At 40.7% G+C, this 17740-nt stretch overlaps 3 protein-coding genes across 3 annotated transcripts; 1 reads left to right on the forward strand and 2 right to left on the reverse strand.

Moving 5' to 3' along the window:
- Window positions 1-121: 121 nt before the first annotated feature.
- Window positions 122-2515, reverse strand: LOC102713336 (54S ribosomal protein L51, mitochondrial). Its single transcript, XM_006649535.2, has 4 exons — window positions 2423-2515; window positions 2203-2337; window positions 1066-1172; window positions 122-483 (listed from the first exon to the last, which is right to left on the reverse strand). The coding sequence occupies exons 2-4, from the start codon at window positions 2280-2282 to the stop codon at window positions 311-313; spliced, it is 360 nt and encodes a 119-aa protein (XP_006649598.1). The 5' UTR covers window positions 2283-2337; window positions 2423-2515; the 3' UTR covers window positions 122-310.
- A 662-nt stretch (window positions 2516-3177) lies between these two features.
- LOC102713608 (casein kinase II subunit alpha-2-like) lies at window positions 3178-7880 on the reverse strand. The gene is made up of 10 exons (XM_006649536.3): window positions 7505-7880; window positions 6577-6706; window positions 5937-6131; window positions 4890-5047; window positions 4368-4458; window positions 4189-4254; window positions 3950-4032; window positions 3778-3841; window positions 3612-3680; window positions 3178-3476 (listed from the first exon to the last, which is right to left on the reverse strand). The coding sequence occupies exons 1-10, from the start codon at window positions 7588-7590 to the stop codon at window positions 3420-3422; spliced, it is 999 nt and encodes a 332-aa protein (XP_006649599.1). The 5' UTR covers window positions 7591-7880; the 3' UTR covers window positions 3178-3419.
- Window positions 7881-11795: 3915 nt separating this feature from the next.
- LOC102713883 (probable protein phosphatase 2C 29) lies at window positions 11796-14400 on the forward strand. The gene is made up of 3 exons (XM_006649537.2): window positions 11796-12206; window positions 12311-12687; window positions 12787-14400. Exons 1-3 carry the CDS (start codon window positions 11906-11908, stop codon window positions 13312-13314), a joined length of 1206 nt encoding a protein of 401 aa, XP_006649600.2. The 5' UTR covers window positions 11796-11905; the 3' UTR covers window positions 13315-14400.
- Window positions 14401-17740: the final 3340 nt, after the last annotated feature.

Here is a 17740-nt window from a genome sequence, read left to right on the forward strand (position 1 = left end):
TCATCGCGGAGCCCTCTCTGTTAAACAATTTCCAGAGTTCCAAGTTCTGACAAGTGACAACTCCGACGAAGGGATTAGATGGAAGACAGATGTCACTGACTGGAAGTTGACAGGGCGACACCAACAAGGAATACCCAAGTTTGCATGTTATTATCTGATCACGGAGGAAACATAAAGAGGACCAAAATGAACTGTAATCACTATGAGTCGAATAGCTGCACTAACTAGTTCTTGACGTGCACATGAAACAGTTCTGCAATCACGACATCAAAGAACACTAACTGTTTGTCTGAAAACCCGACTCACGTGATCACATCTTCAGTTCTGTCGTCCATGTCCCCTGAACACTGGGGCGTTTTGTTACATGTCTAGTTCTCAGCTTCACCACTTTCCTGCCCAGAGAATTCCGTAGCCTGGTAGCTTGCAATAGTATGTCCTCAGGCGGTAAATTTCTGACACAAACAACTCGCTCATTATGATTTTCTGCACAAGAACAATGTTCCTTAGAAAACTGAGGGCAAAAGATTCATTTTGTCATAAACACATTACTTGTAGCCATGTAGACATAAACATAAACAATATAGCTGTTTGTTTTAAAGAATACACTCATCCTAGAGTCAACAGGTCCCACAGAATTTTGTTTTGTTAGTAAATGGGAACACATGCAGCTGAGATTATGGAAGCTTGTGCAATGCACTCACCCACAACTATGCATCTATTCATCCAAGATGGGTGTACAGTGTACTTATTGTAGCCAACGGCAACCATAGTAATAATAATATGTTTAAAACAATGCTTCAGCTAAGATAATTCCATTCGAAACACTCAAAGATAGACAATACAGCACAACTGACAAATGACCATGGTGTGCCTGCTGCGCAAATGGGTGAGAGTTTGGGTAGACATATACTCTTATGGTGTTTTGTTCACAACGAACTCAACAATCTAATTTGAGTACCAGAAAGTGGCATTCTTATCAGTAACAGGAATAAAGCTCCTAATCTCCTATTCTATAGAGTTCCTGGTAATTTTACAATGGTTTAAAAGCAAGGGAGAATGTCTTACTGTAAATGCCCTTCAAGTTAGGATGCTGACCACGGACTAACTCTGTCACAACCTCTAAGTGAGGGTTCTTTTCCTTAAAATCTGGAAGATGTGCCTCCATGAAAGCCCTGCAATTCCAAACAGCATTTTCATGATGGAGCAACTAAATCAAATTATCTAACTGTTGAGGCATCAGCTTCGGACAACACATTGTATAAGCTCAAAAACTATACGAGTGGATATAATGTGCAAATTACCGTCCAGATAAACCAAGGTCCAAAATGATGGCCATGATCCCAACGTGTGGCAACAAGCATCTTATAATGCACTCAAATTGTGGTCAGATGGCCTAATGCCTCGCTTTTTTCCCACATGTTACAGTATGGTAAAAGAATACCTATTAACTAGCCACTTTTTTTGCCAGATCGGTGATGGATTGCCAGGTCAATTCTATCAAGATTTTAGGAGGAAAAGCTACAAGTCGCAGCATATGGTGCTCCAGAGAGAACACCCTGCCAAGCAGAGTGAGCATACTTACAAATACAATTTACAACCTGTTGGGCATACCAAACCCAGCAATTAGAGCTTACTACTCCATCGGCTCAGCCTTATTTAAACAAGCCATCCCGTCCTCCATTCTTAGAACTATCATCTAGAGTCAAGAAGGTTGTCTCCTTCGGAGACTGGTCATATTGTGAAAAAACGGAGCATTTCTCTCCTTCCAAATTATCCATCGTTTCGTCATTTGGAAGAAAAACGAAAAGAATTTTTGCAAACAAAAAATAATTTAAGGGTAGAATTTTGATATATGTCTACGTAACGACTCAAAAGCAAAATCTCTAAAATAAACCATGATGAAAAAACTATAAAATCAAGTCCAAAATTTAAAATTCAAAATTGTCTTATAAGCAGTTGCAACTATGAAATGATGGGAGCCTAAAATTCGCAGGGAGTTCATTATCTGACGAAATCGACAGAGTGTTGCATGCAAGTGCTGAAGTAACACCCATTCTCTGATGCACGGCCACCAGACTACTCGGGGTAATCTCTCGCAGACAAAAGTAACAGTACCCGGATCTAAATCAATCCCCCCAACAAAGCAATGGCAAATTGGGTCACTTAGGGGGCTTGTAGCATCATCATGGATAAGATATACACCTGATCCCCCTGCTGCTCCCTCCCCAATCGCAGTAGTTCACGACGAGCTTCTGCAGCTGCCAAACGCCCCTCAGCGCCATCCCGCCGCCACCGGAATCGATCCAAATCGGGAGCTGCACAGGGAACTCCGCTTCGCTGTGCAAAACAGCGCGGATGGTCACAGGGCGAATGAGAAGGACGAGGAGGCAAGCGAACGAAGCCAATCGATCACTCTCCTTACCTTGCTCGGCTCCGGCGGGCGATTTGGGGGAGGAGACGGCGAACGGAGGTGGCGACGGTGGAGGGGGCAAGCGCTCGGTTAGGGTTTAGCCCAAAGGAGTTGCGAGGAGTTCGGCTGGGCCTAGATGGGCCTGGCCCATGTTATCCATTAAGGGCCTGCTCTGCCTTGGAATAAAACAAAAGGTAAAGATCACTCGTACTCGTATAATACTCATGTATATGTACATATCAGTATTCATACGAATCAAATGAAAGCCAAAACATCTTCCAATGTGAAATGTAGGTTATATACACTATTATATACTGTTTGGCAAAGAACATAAAAAAAATAATCAAACCTTGATTTGATGAACGAGGATATCTTATAAGCCAAAATATTTTATAAGCTGAAATGAAGATAACATATACAATTATATGCTGTTTGACGAAGAACATAAAAAAATCAAACTTTGATTTGATGAACGAGGATATCTTACGAATTCAATCGAACCAGCTAGGCTAGAAATCTGACCAAACAAAATGGACTGGGGGATTCAAGAAAAAACAACAAAATTGATCTAATTTTTCAAAAAAAAAAAGATTTTGTGCATTGTATTGTTCATCAAACAGTTTCGAACAGAACAAAGAGAGCAGCACGGGACTTGATGATAAATGTTGTGCAAAACCATCAAAAGCTATAGCACACATCTCTTTTCATGGCAACCAACAGGTCAGAACTCATCAACATTTACAAGGTAGATGATGGCGATCTGGAGAGAATCGATGCCAACAACATTGTTGAGGTGGTACGATGGAAATCCAGTACATTTTATAATCTCTCTTCTTCTTCTTTTTTCTTTTTTGACACGGTGTTTCAAAATTTAAGGATTTGCGCACCTAAGGCGCATGATGCCATGCTACGACTTTTTCGTTGCCTCAATAGATATTAAAACAAAGGAGCAAATCTGGAAAGCCATTCCACAATACAATCCAACAGCAGCAAATGGTGCTCGTTCCTGTTACGGTCTCATTCTACTTTCTTCTGCTGCCCTCACTTGTTCAAAGTAGGGATGCGCCTGCAGGGGAGACCAAAGCACCATGTTACAGACTTACAATCCAGGGTCCAGGCCAACAAACTGTTTGCGACATTTGCTCGACCAACAGGTCCAACAGCAAGTTAGTTTGTGGACGAATAGCTGGTGATAACATACCATAGCTTCACGAGCTGTGAGCCTGTCTTGATGGTCGTAGCGAAGAACTCTATCAAGAAAATCAATGGCCTGCACAATGATTGTTGTGAAGATTAGTCTTGAATTTCTGGTAGCAGGAAATGGCATATGAGAGAAAATCATAGGAAGAGAAAGAAATCAATGTAACCTCTGGGGAGACAAGATGCCTATTATCTGGATTGATAAACTTAGACCAAGGTTTCCTGATATGCCTGTGTGCAAGACAAAACAAACGTATGAATGAAAACTTTGGTTTTCCTAATCCGAATGTGATATAACGTGAAAGCATAATAATAACATACTATACTGTGAGATAATACCTCCCAATCAGAGACTCAAGCTGGGGGTCAAGTTCAATTCTGTATTTATTCAGATAAGCATAAAGTTGATCTGTACCTAGAACCTGCTCAGGTATAAATAGTTCATCAATACGCTAGAATATTTTCAGGCTGAAAGCAGAGCAGTAAGATATATACACGTGCAAATGCCCAGCATAAACACAGGTGCATGCACCTATGTGAGGAAAAACAAAACAACTGTGGCTATGAGTGTAGCAAACCTTGGCTATTTTGACAAGCTGGTCATGGTTGTCATGACCATAGAAGAATGGTTCCCTGCGAAATATCTGCATACAAAAGAGCAAATAAAGCCTAACTGTTGCGATATTTCTATAAACAAGAAATTTACAGAAATATCATTTCCATACATTATTTTATAATTATAGGAGGGCAAACACACCATTCCAGCAAACATACAGCCAAGGCTCCACATGTCTAAAGAGTAGTCATAACTTTGGAAGTCAACCAGCAATTCAGGCCCTTTGAAGTATCTGGATAAAGAAATAAGTTTACAGATAAAGCTATCCGCATTTTCAAATATAAGGGTTAATATAGTTTTCTAAGACCAGTAAATTTGCTGTAATGCCATAAACAAGCATGGACTATCCAACTATGCTTGCCCATAAAATCAGAAAATTTAATAAAATTATTTTGCTAACTATTATGCAGAATCAATGTAACAAGGGACAGCAGAAGGTCATGTCACTTCAGATGTTTTTATTGAAATAACAAGCGAAAATTCATAAAAATGATATGAAATTAATAGGAAATTAAACTAGTACCAAGAACTATATAAATAATGTTCTATAATGGAAACTTAGATTTCCTCTTGAGGATAATAGGATGGCTAGACATTTAAATGAACAGAACACAGTCAATTTCCAGAGCTGCAGAATAGTGCAGGCATATTTTATGAACTTGCCTTGAGGCAACCCGAACATTGTACGCTTTTTCTGGAAAATAAAACTCAGCAAGTCCCCAATCAATTAAGCGGAGCTTGCGGAGGTCATGGTCTATCATAACATTGTGAGGCTTGACATCGCGATGCATAATTCCTTGAGAATGACAGTAATCCAATGCCTGGAAGGTAAGCAGAACAGCAATTAGAAAAATAACAAGAGATTAGATAAATAAATCCTGACTAATAAATCCATGAACACCCGACAAGCCCAACTAGAAAAAGGAAGCAATAGGAAGCAAATTATCCAAAAACTAGTAACAAAACAAGAATTTAATAGCATATGCTGTACTTACCACATAAGCATTTCTGTTATCAGTTCATTCACATAAACAATCAGCATTAGCAGACCTATGTTAGAGGGCTGCTATTGAATGATATCCCATTACGGAACAGGATGATGCATGCGAGGTAGCATACTTGATACCTCATCGGTATCGGCTGATACTAGGGCGCTACCAGATGATACCCTGCCAGTACCAAATCTGGTGCCTCACAGTTATCATCTAATACCCATTTGATTATCATGTTGATTCAAATCCCTCTAGGACATAGCCTTAATGCTAGAGATCCATGTTAATCAATTTACAGATCAATGCATACAATTTTGTAACACACTCAATGTTGCAATAAACAAGGATTGTATGTTGTATCATAGTTGCTATCTACCAGAATATCTTTTCCATAATGTTATCACGAAATAATGTTAAGCTAATGCCATTTGGAATAATCACAAGAACAATTCACATGAAGTCCATGCATAGTTAATGGTCACCCTCTGACAGGGTATGTACATACAACTACTTTTAACTATCATTGTTATAATTAAGCACAACAACAGTTTTGTAGCTGTGAACTTATTGCAGCAATACTCATTTGGGCAAAGTTTAGCTTAATGTGGTGTTAGATAGGAACAATCAGATCCGTCCACCCAGGTACTGACAACTCTATTCACCCGAGCTGAATTTACAACAGTTTTACTAACGACTAAATACAAAACACAAGAACTACCTTAAGAAGTTCATAAATGTAGAATCGAATGTCATAGTCTGTCAATGTTGGATACAGAACTTTGTAGTCTGTGCTGTTTACATATTCAAATATCAAACTTGGAGTTTTCGATTGTTGGTCTCTGACAATATTGAGAAGTTTGACAATATTTGGACCACCGCAGAGGTTCTGAAGAATTTTTATTTCCCTCTTTATCTGCAAAAAGAAATAAGCCACTCATATATGCCCACTATTATATATGAGTAAATAGAAAACAGTTCCAAAAGAAAACAAACGAGGTCAAATATCCAACAAATGAACAAAATTGAGATCATGCACTGTAGCAGGAAGGAGCACCAAGATAACAAAAATTGCAGTTAAAAATTAAAAATAGTAAAATTAACTGGATAAAAAAAGTATCACCAGCCATTCAGTCCAGCTACTTGCTTGTAATCATGAGCTACTAAATGAAAACGGTAAGAATGTGAACAGAATTGGGATGTTAAAATTCAGATAATTGAACCAAGGAACACCAATGTTTAGATTTTGGAGAAGTAAGCAATGCAGAGTTTGACCCATCAAAATGAGGCCAAGTCTTGAGTGCATTATCTGGAATAATTAAGCATACATCCAAAGATCTAATCTTAGAAAATATGGGTACCTTCTTTTTCTTAACAGGCTTGAGAATTTTAATGATGCAGCGCTCATCAGTTGTCACGTTAATTCCTTCGAAGACTTCACTGTATTTCCCTCTGCCTACCTTTCGCACAACCTCGTAATCATCCTGCTCACTGAATGGAGAACAGCGGTCCATTGTTAATAGAGCATAACTAAAAGAAATTTAATACTTTGATTTTACTACAAATTCCCCACAGTTGTCAGTTAAAACTGGAAAATGGATAGGTAGTAGAACATTTGTTAATCAGACAGCATTAGATGGTCATGGATCTGATGTCGACTCATTGTAAAGAATTTATTCAGTTAGGCATATTGGTTGGTGCAACTATACTTTCTTTCACTTAAACTTACCTCCAGCCGTACAGTGAGGTAAAATGGTTTCCCTCGAATCCTCGATGAATATTTTTTTTGAGTAATTTTAGTAGTGTAGTGTATAGTTCTCTAAATGCACGCACAACAACAGCATAATTGTATCGTCAATCCTCTTTCAAGCATCACAGCTCACATGATAAATCTAGTCGGATGACCCACAACAAAAAGGGACATCAATAGTACTGAAGAACAGGGTCATTTATTTAACTAATATATACAGATTACAGTTAGGGAAACTTTAGCAACTAATCCTGTCAAACTTAAAACAATCACACCCAGATGAAAGAACGTGTATGATCATAGCTTGGTAAAAAAAGGTTTAACACGGTCATGAGAACAGAAGGTCCAGCACTATCTCGGGAACACGGGTGATGACCAGACCCAATACCCACTTCGAACAATACCACTGCCGAACACACCGATCGAGCACAACTAGCTCGCAGTTCACACAATCTCCACAGTTCAATCATACGAGCGCTACGAAAGCATCATCCCTGATCTATCCCCAACCCTCGACAGGCGTAGGGAATCAGCCTTACCCCCATTCGACGGCGAGGGCCTCGTAGTCCCAGTACTCCCTGGGGCGGTGCACGTTCACGTCGGCGTAGACGCGGGCCGTGGACATGGCCGCCGCCGCCGCCGCCACCGAGCGGGCGCGGGGGAGGGATCCCGCGTGCGCCCCCGCCGCCGCCGCCGCGAGGGCCGCGACGGTGCCTGTGGCAAGGGAGCCGACGGTGGCGAGGATGGAGGGGAGTATGGTGGTCGTGGTGGCGGGTGGGGTGGCCGCGGCCGCGCTCTGGCCGGCGAGGCCGATCGGATTTGTTTTGTGGGGTCGGGTCGGGTCGGAACCGGCCGGTGGGGCGCTATATCACGGCGGGGGCGAGCGGGTGTGCTTTTGGCGGCTTCCGTTCCCGCTGAAAAAGAGGGTGCGCCATGAGTCATGCGTGCTGCGCGCGCGCACGCACGCCGGTTTTCTCAACCAAAAACGCATGCAGCTCCTGCAGCTGCGGGTTCATCTATGACTGACTCTCGATAAGATAGCTGACAACCTTATCTTTTTCGCTTAGTTTATATGTTTATAAGATAAATTTAATTTTTAAATTTTAAGTTAATTATAATATTTTTTATTATATTTATTTTTCTTATCCATGTATCGTTTGTTTGGTATTACACCCTACATATCGTTTATCTAGTGGACATCAATGACCTAAGTAGCACTTGAGTAGCACTTAAGGTTCTTAAGTTCAAATATCCAAATGAGTCATTTCAAATTAGATTGTTTAAGGTCTAAATTATCACTGAAAAGATTGCATATATCTGGTTGGATATAAAAGTTTGATGAAAAAAAAACTTCTCACTATAACATTGCAATAGCGTTTGAGTCCTTCTATGTGGTTGGGGGCAAATTCCTTTCAGGCCTTCACTAGCTTCGTCTCCTCTCAAACAACAACTCCAAAGTCATGATAGAACTAGGGTCATAAGTGGGTCATCCTCATTGAGGAAAGGGGAGAGCTCTAAAGTAATGGTAGAACTAGAGTATGAGTACCAGTACTTGAACTACCACTACTCCATGAACTCGATTGTGGACATGTGGTAGGGAAGGTCCCTCTGTCACATGCTATGGAGCTTTGTCTAGTGCTTCTTTTGCCATCCACCTCTCTAGGTATGATTTGGACAGGGATGACACCAGATATGCCTCTTTAAGTGAAACTCTTTAAACTCTCAAGGGGATATCTATTTATTTATTGCATGTATTTTATATAGTTATGAAAAAATAAGATGATTTAGCGAGATATAGTGTTGTATGATATATCGATATACACACAAAGATCATTTTTTTATGTTCACAAGTTACAAAAAATAATAAATATAACTTTAAATATTACGTATAGTACTCAAAGTTTATTTTGTTTTTTTATGACTTACAGACCAAATTCATATATGCATGTTTGTAGAGTGATATATCACATATTAATTATTTTGCCAGTTTTTTTTAAAAAAACATAATTATTTAGATGAAATAAAATATTGTGAAAACATCCGTAAAGAGATTAAATTCCATTTGGCATGTTCAACTCAATTGTTGACTACAAACAACGAAGAAAGTCACGTATACCAATCGATCCATACCAGCACAAAAGAGAGAAATGATTCTAAACCAATACATCAATGCTATCAGAAAGGAGAAAAGACCGTTCCTTTAGATGAAAAATAAAGGACAAATAAACCAGGAGACATGGGCTCGTACAGAAAAAACAGAGCTCGATCGAGTGGGTAGGCATGGAGAAGGGCAAGGAACCTTTAACTTCAAAGTCAACTTTAAAGCCACGTATCTTTATCACTAACATATGAGCCTAATAAAACTTTTGACCTATATATCAATGACGAACATACTTTAACTCTAAAAACAATGTACAAGAGTATCGAGCTCTACTGTCAGAAACCGGTGACGAGTTCGAGATGATAGGAGAGGGAGAGACAAGAAAGACATAATACGTGGGGTCATATTGTTTTAATTCATTTATCACTTAAGTGTAAGTTCTTTGTTTTTTAAATCTTTTATAACATAATGAACCATGTAGACAGCATGCTAGATTACGGCAAAGTCAACATGACATGTGGGTGTCTGTCGGTTGAAACCAACTACTGATTTTGGAAGATGACGGATGCGTTGTATCATGTATTGGGTTTCAATGACATTTTTTTTGTTAAAACTCAACAGCAAGATAAGTTACCTGAAGTGGAATTTTTCCAAATATACGAAGGCTGAATTGGGTTGTGAAAGTATTCATAGGCCTTAGACTATTGTCACCTGTACTTGGGCCTGATCCGGCCAGCAGGCCTAACCGAACTGGGTGTATATGTCGTAGCAGTCCAGCACCGGTAACACCGTTACAGCTACTATCCTAAAACAAGCAACACATATTTAAGGCCTTGTTTATTCCTTAAAAATTTTTCGAATCTTTGAACACTTCAATGGAGCATTAAATATAGATAAGACGAAAAACTAATTGCATAGTTATGTGAGAAAATTAGTCCATGATTAACCATAAGTGCTACGTTAACCAACATGTGCTAATGACAGATTAATTAGGCTAAAAAAATTCATCTCGCGGTTTCTAGGCGAGCTATGAATTTTTTTTTCATTCATGTCCGAAAACCCCTTCCGACATTCGATCAAACGGATGTAACTTTTTATCAAAAATTTTTGGCAAATAGGTCTTATTTAGTTTCCAATTTTTTTTTCCAAAAACATCACATCAAATCTTTGGACACCTAAATAAAACATTAAACATAGATAAATCAAAAAACTAATTGCACAGTTACGGAAGAAATCTTGAGACGAATCTTTTGAGCCTAATTAGAACATGATTAGCCATAAGTGCTACAGTAACCAACATGTGCTAATGACGGATTAATTAGGCTCAAAAAATTCATCTCGCGGTTTTCAGCCGGAATCTAAAATTTGTTTTGTAATTAGACTTTTAATACTTCAAATATGTATCCGAAAACTTGATGGGATGTTTTTATAAATTCTTTTTAAAACTAAACACCACCTAAACAAGGCCGCAAAACCGGAAAAGAAGCCCAGCAATTATAGCCTATCATCACGTAGCCAAAAAAAAAAAAGTTCATACCGAAGTCTGCCTTCTGCTATTTTCACAACATCCACACTGCAACTCTCCAAAAGAAAAAACGCGTGATCGTGAGCAAGTCGTCCTTCCGTGCTACCAGTAGTCCGAGATGCATGGTCAACCAGGTCCAGATATGCCCTTCCCGACATCAACCGAGAACCCCGATCGAGCTCGTACCGTACGTTCGCAGGGCACGCCATCCCCGCCCGCTTCGCGGCGCCCAACGGGCGGAGATCCGGCGCGCGGCTCCCCTAGCGAAAATGATGACGGTCGAAACAGTTCGTTTGCCGGTTAATCCACGTGGACACTTTATATATGCAAAATTTGTATATAAAAACTTTCAATTATATATATATACTCTCTCTGTCTCATATTATATGGGATTTTGACTTTCTGTTTGTAATGTTTAACCACTCATTTTATTAAAAAATTTGATATTATTAAAAGTAGTTTAAGTATTACTTATAAATTTTTGTACTTACACTAAATTTTTGAATAAGACGAATGATTAAAAATTACAAGTGAATAGTTATAATACCATATAGTCTGGGACTGTGGGAGTATATAGTTTGTGTATACAGTTTTTAGTATATATTTTTTATAAATATAATTTTTTAAGATGATATTTTTAGGTAGATACTTTTTTACTAAATACTTGATATATTACAAATTTATTTTTTAAAAAAAATACACATTACTTTTTATGTTATATATATATATGTAATCCCTGCCAGATGGGACGCAGACTAGGTGACATTGCCACGTGACATTGACATCGAGTCACTGACGTGTGGACCCTACATGAGTCTTTGCATATGTGGGTCTTACACGTTAGTGACTCAATATTACATAGGCAATGTTACCGAATCCGGATCCTGACTATGTGTGTATGCGTGTATATATGTATGTATGTGTGTGTCTTCGTGTTCGGGCTTAACGGACGCGTGAACGGATTGTCAGCTAGACACGGTAGCGAAAACCTCGCCTAGCTTGGCTTGGCGAGCTAACAAACGCGTCTGCCCAATACCGTTAGTTCCGCGTCTCCGCCCGCGCGCGCGCGCGCGTCGTGCCGTGCTCCCCCGGCTAAGCTTTACCCGGAAACCGGTAAACACGCGGGCCACCCATCGGCATGACGGCATCCCGCCTATACACACACACCACCACGACGCGCGCAGCGCACGGTGGCTCACTTCACTCTCACAACTCACGACCCCGCACCGCGCGACGAAACCCAAGAGCGGGCAGAAAAACCCTGCGACGACGTGTACCTGAGCAGCGTCCGACTGCTGTCTCGCCTCGCACGCCATGCCCATGGGGGCGCTGCGGCGGTGGCTGCCGTGCTGCTGTTGCGGTGGAGGAGGAGGTGGTGGTGGTGGTGCGGGGAAGGGGAAGGGGAGCGTGGGGGACGGGCTGGTGTGGGACGTCCCCCTGAAGGCGCACGCGTCCGGGGACTACTCCGTCGCCGTGGCGCAGGCGAACGAGGCGCTTGAGGACCAGGCGCAGGTGCTGGCGTCGCCGGCGGCGACGCTCGTCGGCGTGTATGACGGGCACGGCGGCCCCGAGGCGGCGCGGTTCGTCAACAGGCGCCTCTTCACCCTCATCCAAGGTCGCTTCCCATCCTGATGAGACGGCGAAAGGATTTTTCATTTTTCATGGGCGCGCAAGTGATGATTAACCGGAGACGTCGATCGATTTGGTTGTGTTGCGCAGAATTTGCAGTGGAGAATCGTGGCCTCTCGGCGGAGGTGTTCGAGAAGGCGTTCGGCGCGACGGAGGAGGAGTTCGTGGCGACGGTGCAGAGGTCGTGGCCGTCGCAGCCGAGGATCTTGTCCGTCGGCTCCTGCTGCCTGGTGGGCGCCATCGAGGACGGGACGCTGTACGTCGCCAACCTCGGCGACTCCCGCGCCGTGCTCGGCCGCCGCGCCGCGCACGGCAAGGGCAAGAACAGGGTGGTCGCCGAGCGGCTCTCCAGGGACCACAACGTCGCCGACGAGGACATCCGCCGTGAGCTGAAAGAGACGCACCCCGACGACTCGCACATCGTCCTCAACACCCACGGCGTCTGGCGCATCAAAGGAATCATCCAGGTTGGTAAATTAGCCATAACCAATTCTTCCTTCCAAGAACACTCGAGCTGCTCGATTTCGCTCTTGCTGGTTACTGATTTGGCTCCCGCGGCGACGCAGGTGTCCAGGTCCATTGGCGACGTGTACCTGAAGAAGCCGGAGATATGCAAGAGCAGCCCGATGCTGCAGCAGTCGATCTGCCCGTTCCCGCTGCGGCGGCCGGTGATGAGCGCAGTGCCGTCGATCAAGACGCGGAAGCTGAGGCCCGGCGACCAGTTCGTCATCTTCGCGTCGGACGGGCTGTGGGAGCAGCTCACCGACGAGGCCGCCGTGCACATCGTGGCCAGCGGCCCGAGGAAGGGCGTCGCGATGAGGCTGGTCCGGGCGGCGCAGCTGGAGGCGGCGAGGAAGAAGGACATGAAGTACGAGAGCATCAGGACGATCGAGAAGGGCCAGAGGAGGCACTTCCACGACGACATCACCGTCGTCGTGCTCTTCCTCGAGAAGTGCCGCGGCAAGGGCAAGGGCAAGGGCAAGGGCGCGCGGCCGGGACACGGCGACGAGATCGACGGCACCTACGGCCCCGTCGACGTCTTCTCCCTCAGCCCCGACGACCAGGAGGACCCAGCGAGGCCCGTGCTCCGTTGATCGGCCGGCGACTCTGCACCAGCGGTACCGGAAGTACATACTGTTCTTGGTTCTTTTGCTCCCCAAATCGAAGCTGCATTTGCACGGATCCTGAGGCATCCGTGTTGCTGTTGCCACGAATTTGGCGCGAAACTGGCCTTTTCAGCCAAACGGGATTTCTTTCATTTTGCTGCTCGAATCGTCTTCTGGTTCAAAGCTTCAAAATTCAATTTTTGGTTTGTTCAAATAATGCTGAAAAATCACTTCATCACAGAGAGAGAGAGAGAGCTACATGTAATTTAGTTGTGAAGAGTAGACAGTACTAGTGTGTCGTGTCTTGTAAATTGGGAATTCTAAACAGCACCAGTTGCTCGAGCTTCTCCGTGGAGAGGCATCCAGTGTTTTTTTTTTTGTCTCTTCTACTTCTGCCACTGCCAGTGTTCTTGAATGTGGTCAAGCCAATCAAAGAAGACATTGGGATACACAATTCACGTATCAGATCGAGAAGATCATTGAAGTCCAATGTGCATTCATCATCAGCCGAAGTCTTGCTGAAATTTTGCACGAAATTTTGGGTGCAGCCACTATCGTGGATCGGTTCAACCAACGCTCTGTGAGCTTGTGTGACTTCTCCGGTCAAGAAGGGTACTGTCTTCCAAACTACATTTATTCGTACAGACGAAAAAGACGGCTGCGAAGAAATGGTAGATGAAACCTAAGTAAAGTACGTAATTGCCTTGAAGATTTCTTGGTAGTGGGTTGGGAGTGTTTCCAGGTTAGCTGAGCCGTGAAAGCGAAGACATATGCCATGATGCCAATTCTTCATTTGCAGTTGATGACCCCTTCAACGAAGAACTAAAGTCTACCAGGTTCAAACGCAGGTCAAAAGCACACTAGTGCTACCGCGTAGGACTGTATCCTTTTGTGCCATCTGATCATCTTCTCCACTGTCCAAATGGCCTTTTTCATCCGAACAGGAATAGATCTTTTTTGAGAAATAATAGTGTGGTCTCTAGTGGTTAGTATTATACTATCGATATAATCGATCTAAACCATCTATGTATATGGGTATTGTAGTACTTTATTAACTCAATGATTAGGAGTAATGTGTATCTGTGATTTATTATTTGTTTATAAGAAGTTTTATTTATTTATTAGATTATATTGATACCTAGCACATACTTGATGGTGCAACCTTCGGCACACATGCAAATATATGATTTTACCTCTTTAAGCTCATTTTTAATCATCATACGACTTCATGTTTCTACCACTATCAAATGATATGTGAGTAGAAATAGATCTAGGCTATTCGATAAAAACAGATCAAAAGTTTAGATTTAGGGGACGTTTAGTTGGTGAAATAAAAATTTTTGCGTGTCACGTCAGACGTTTGACCGGATATCGAAAGAGTTTTTTGGACAAGAATGAAAAAACGAATTTCACGGCTGGTATGGAAACCGCGAGACGAATCTTTTGAGTCTAATTAATCCATTATTAGCGTATGTGAGTTACTGTAGCACTTATGGCTAATCATGTACTAATTAGGGTTAAAAGATTCGTCTCACGATTTTTCATGTAACTGTACAATTAGTTTTTCGATTTATCTATATTTAATACTCTATTTAGGTATCAAAAATTTGATGTAATGTTTTTGGATGAAAATTTTTGGAGACTAAACAGGGCCTTATCTCTATTGCTAGCAGAGACCAGCGCAGCGGGGCTCATCCTTTTTATGTAAAAGAATACTGGATACGAATGATCCGCTAATTCCGAGGTTTGTAAAGAATCTGAAACAGAGACGATGGTGTTGTTTTTGGCCGTATCTTGACCATGCGTTTTTGAGTCGTGAGTCCAGGTCTCTCCATTCTGTTCTGGCTCCTGACTTCCAAGGCCAAACACACACGAAAGCCTTAAGTTAGTTAAATTTGACTATGTTAGGTGTGTGTTTGAGTTGTGTCACACTTGTGATAAGATTTTATTTTTAATATATAGGACCCACATGTCAATGACACAATAAAGTATGGCAAACTTATCACATGTTAGCTAAAGTGTGGCTTCATTTTTGTTAACCAAACCTTAGCCAACTTAACTAAAATATTGTGGCAACCTTAAGTAAATTATGTATGCCAACCAAATATCCCCTACGTCCCCATCTGTCTGCTTTTGCTTTCAGTTCTTTTGGTCCGTTTTCCCCGTTATTTTAATTAAGGCTTGTTTAGGCCATGTTTAGATGACAAAAAAATTTTAGAGGAAACGTCACATCGAACGTTTGACTAGATGTCGAAAGTAGTTTTCAGATATGAATAAAAAAATAAATTTCACAGCTCGACTGGAAAGCGCGAGACGAAACTTTCAAGCCTAATTAAGTTGTCATTAGCACATGTTAGTTACTGTAGCACGTATGGCTAATCATGGAGCAATTAGGCTCAAAAGATTCGTCTTAAGATTTCTCCCATAACTGTGCAATTAGTTTTTTGTTTCTTCTATATTTAATGTTCCATTTAAATGTCCAAAAATTCGATGTAATGTTTTTGAAGAAACTTTTTGGGAACTAAACAAGGTCTTAGATTGCAAAAACATTTTAAAAAAATATCATATAAATTTTTTTAACACATATTTAAAGTATTAAACGTAGTCTAATTACAAAAAAATTTCAGATTCCGCCTGGAAATCGCGAGACAAATCTTTTGAGTCTAATTAATCCGTCATTAGCATATGATGGTTACTGTAGCACTTATGGCTAATCACGTCCTAATTAGGCTCAAAAGATTTATTTCATGATTTCCCCGTAACTGTGTAATTAGTTTTAGTGTTTATATATATTTAATACTTCATTTATATGTTAAAGATTCGATGTGATGTTTTTGAAAAAAGTTACGGGGACTAAACAGGATCTAATTTGTCTTCTGGGTCATCTGATGAACCACACTCAATTCAGGTCATCGCGCAGGTGGTTATTTTAATTAATACTAGTACTAGGATGCATTGCATAATTGCATTGCTCATGATCTAGCTTGACGTTGACTCCAGGTACAAGACGACCTGACAAAACCCACGAGGCGTGTCAGTTTTGCTTCCATGTGACTTGTTCTTACAGGGCATTTTTTCCCTCTCGACAACAGCTACCGAGAAACGATCACCGTATTTGCGTCTTTGCTTATATTTATAATTATAAGTCAAAACTTAAATTTTTAATCTAAAATTTAAAGTTAATTTTAGGTTTTTCCACCAAAATTTATTTTTTGTCATGACTCTTAAATTACTTAAAAATACATATATATATTTATTCATAAATCATTTTTCATTTGGTAATATACAATCAACCTTAATGGTAGGTCAAAATGGTAGTGGTCAGCTTTAATCAAGACAATCTAGACTCACAATGATCTAATAGCGTATATTTTTCTCTTTGGGACTAATTCTCTATCCATTTTATATCCATTTTATATTATAAGACTTTCTTGATTTGTCTATATTTATCCATATATTAATGTATATGTTTTATATATGTGTCTAAATTTATTAGCATATATATAAATATAGACCAGAAGAGAAAGTCTTATAAAATGGAATGAAGTAAATAATTTTTTAGTCTGCACAGCGTACATGCTGGGTTTTTTGTGCCATCTTTAGGCCCCGTTTAGTTCCCAAAAATTTTCACCAAAAAACATCACATCAAATCTTTGGACACCTAAATAGAGTATTAAACATAGATAAAACGAAAAACTAATTGCACAGTGACGTGAGAAATCGTAAGACGGATCTTTTGAGCCTAATTAGTACTCCCTCCGTTTCATAATATAAGAAGTTAATTCATCTATTAACCAATATATATTGTTTATATATATATATATATGTCTAGATTTATTGATATCTATATGAATTTAGGATACGCTAGAAAATCTTACATTATGAAACGGAGGTAGTACATGATTAGCCATAAGTGCTACAGTAACCTATATGCGCTAATGATGGATTAATTAGGCTCAAAAGATTCATCTCGCGGTTTCCATGCGAGCCGTGAAATTCGTTTTCTCATTCTTGTCCAAAAACCCCTTCTAACATCCGGTCAAACATCTGATGTGACACACAAAAATTTTCATTTCACCAACTAAACACTCCCTTATTGTACGGTAAACTTCGCACCTTCAAAAGTTTAGTATAGAAATAGTGGATCATTCTGTATTAGATCGGAAAATCCTATCAATAAATATTTCTCAAAACAAATACTACCTCTATTTTTCTAGTATTGATTAGATTCATATGAATGTTAATGAATATATATATATATATATATATATATATAATACATTTATATATTGATGGATTTAGATATAGCCAAAAGTCATTAATATGAAACGGATGGAGTAGCTCCAAACCGTAAAATATGGGAACTTTTGAATATCAAAGCCTTACATCAGAGCTTTAGAACGTTAGAACTTCA

The sequence above is a fragment of the Oryza brachyantha genome, chromosome 3 (assembly GCF_000231095.2).
Source record: "Oryza brachyantha chromosome 3, ObraRS2, whole genome shotgun sequence".
In the NCBI taxonomy this organism is placed as follows: Eukaryota; Viridiplantae; Streptophyta; class Magnoliopsida; order Poales; family Poaceae; genus Oryza; species Oryza brachyantha.

What these genes read in the sequence shown, in the direction of transcription:
- LOC102713608 (XM_006649536.3), bottom strand. Translation starts at nt 7,590, where the DNA reads ATGTCCACGGCCCGCGTCTACGCCGACGTGAACGTGCACCGCCCCAGG. An exon ending in GCTGTATGTTTGCTGGAATG is followed by an intron (nt 4,255 to 4,367) that starts GTGTGTTTGCCC and finishes TTTTGTATGCAG; the next exon opens with ATATTTCGCAGGGAACCATT. An exon ending in GGCATCTTGTCTCCCCAGAG is followed by an intron (nt 3,681 to 3,777) that starts GTTACATTGATT and finishes ATCATTGTGCAG; the next exon opens with GCCATTGATTTTCTTGATAG.
- LOC102713883 (XM_006649537.2), top strand. Translation starts at nt 11,906, where the DNA reads ATGCCCATGGGGGCGCTGCGGCGGTGGCTGCCGTGCTGCTGTTGCGGT. An exon ending in CCTCTTCACCCTCATCCAAG is followed by an intron (nt 12,207 to 12,310) that starts GTCGCTTCCCAT and finishes TGTGTTGCGCAG; the next exon opens with AATTTGCAGTGGAGAATCGT. An exon ending in GCATCAAAGGAATCATCCAG is followed by an intron (nt 12,688 to 12,786) that starts GTTGGTAAATTA and finishes GCGGCGACGCAG; the next exon opens with GTGTCCAGGTCCATTGGCGA.
- LOC102713336 (XM_006649535.2), bottom strand. Translation starts at nt 2,282, where the DNA reads ATGGCGCTGAGGGGCGTTTGGCAGCTGCAGAAGCTCGTCGTGAACTAC. An exon ending in GGGAGCAGCAGGGGGATCAG is followed by an intron (nt 1,173 to 2,202) that starts GTGTATATCTTA and finishes TTGGAATTGCAG; the next exon opens with GGCTTTCATGGAGGCACATC. An exon ending in TAACTTGAAGGGCATTTACA is followed by an intron (nt 484 to 1,065) that starts GTAAGACATTCT and finishes GTTCTTGTGCAG; the next exon opens with AAAATCATAATGAGCGAGTT.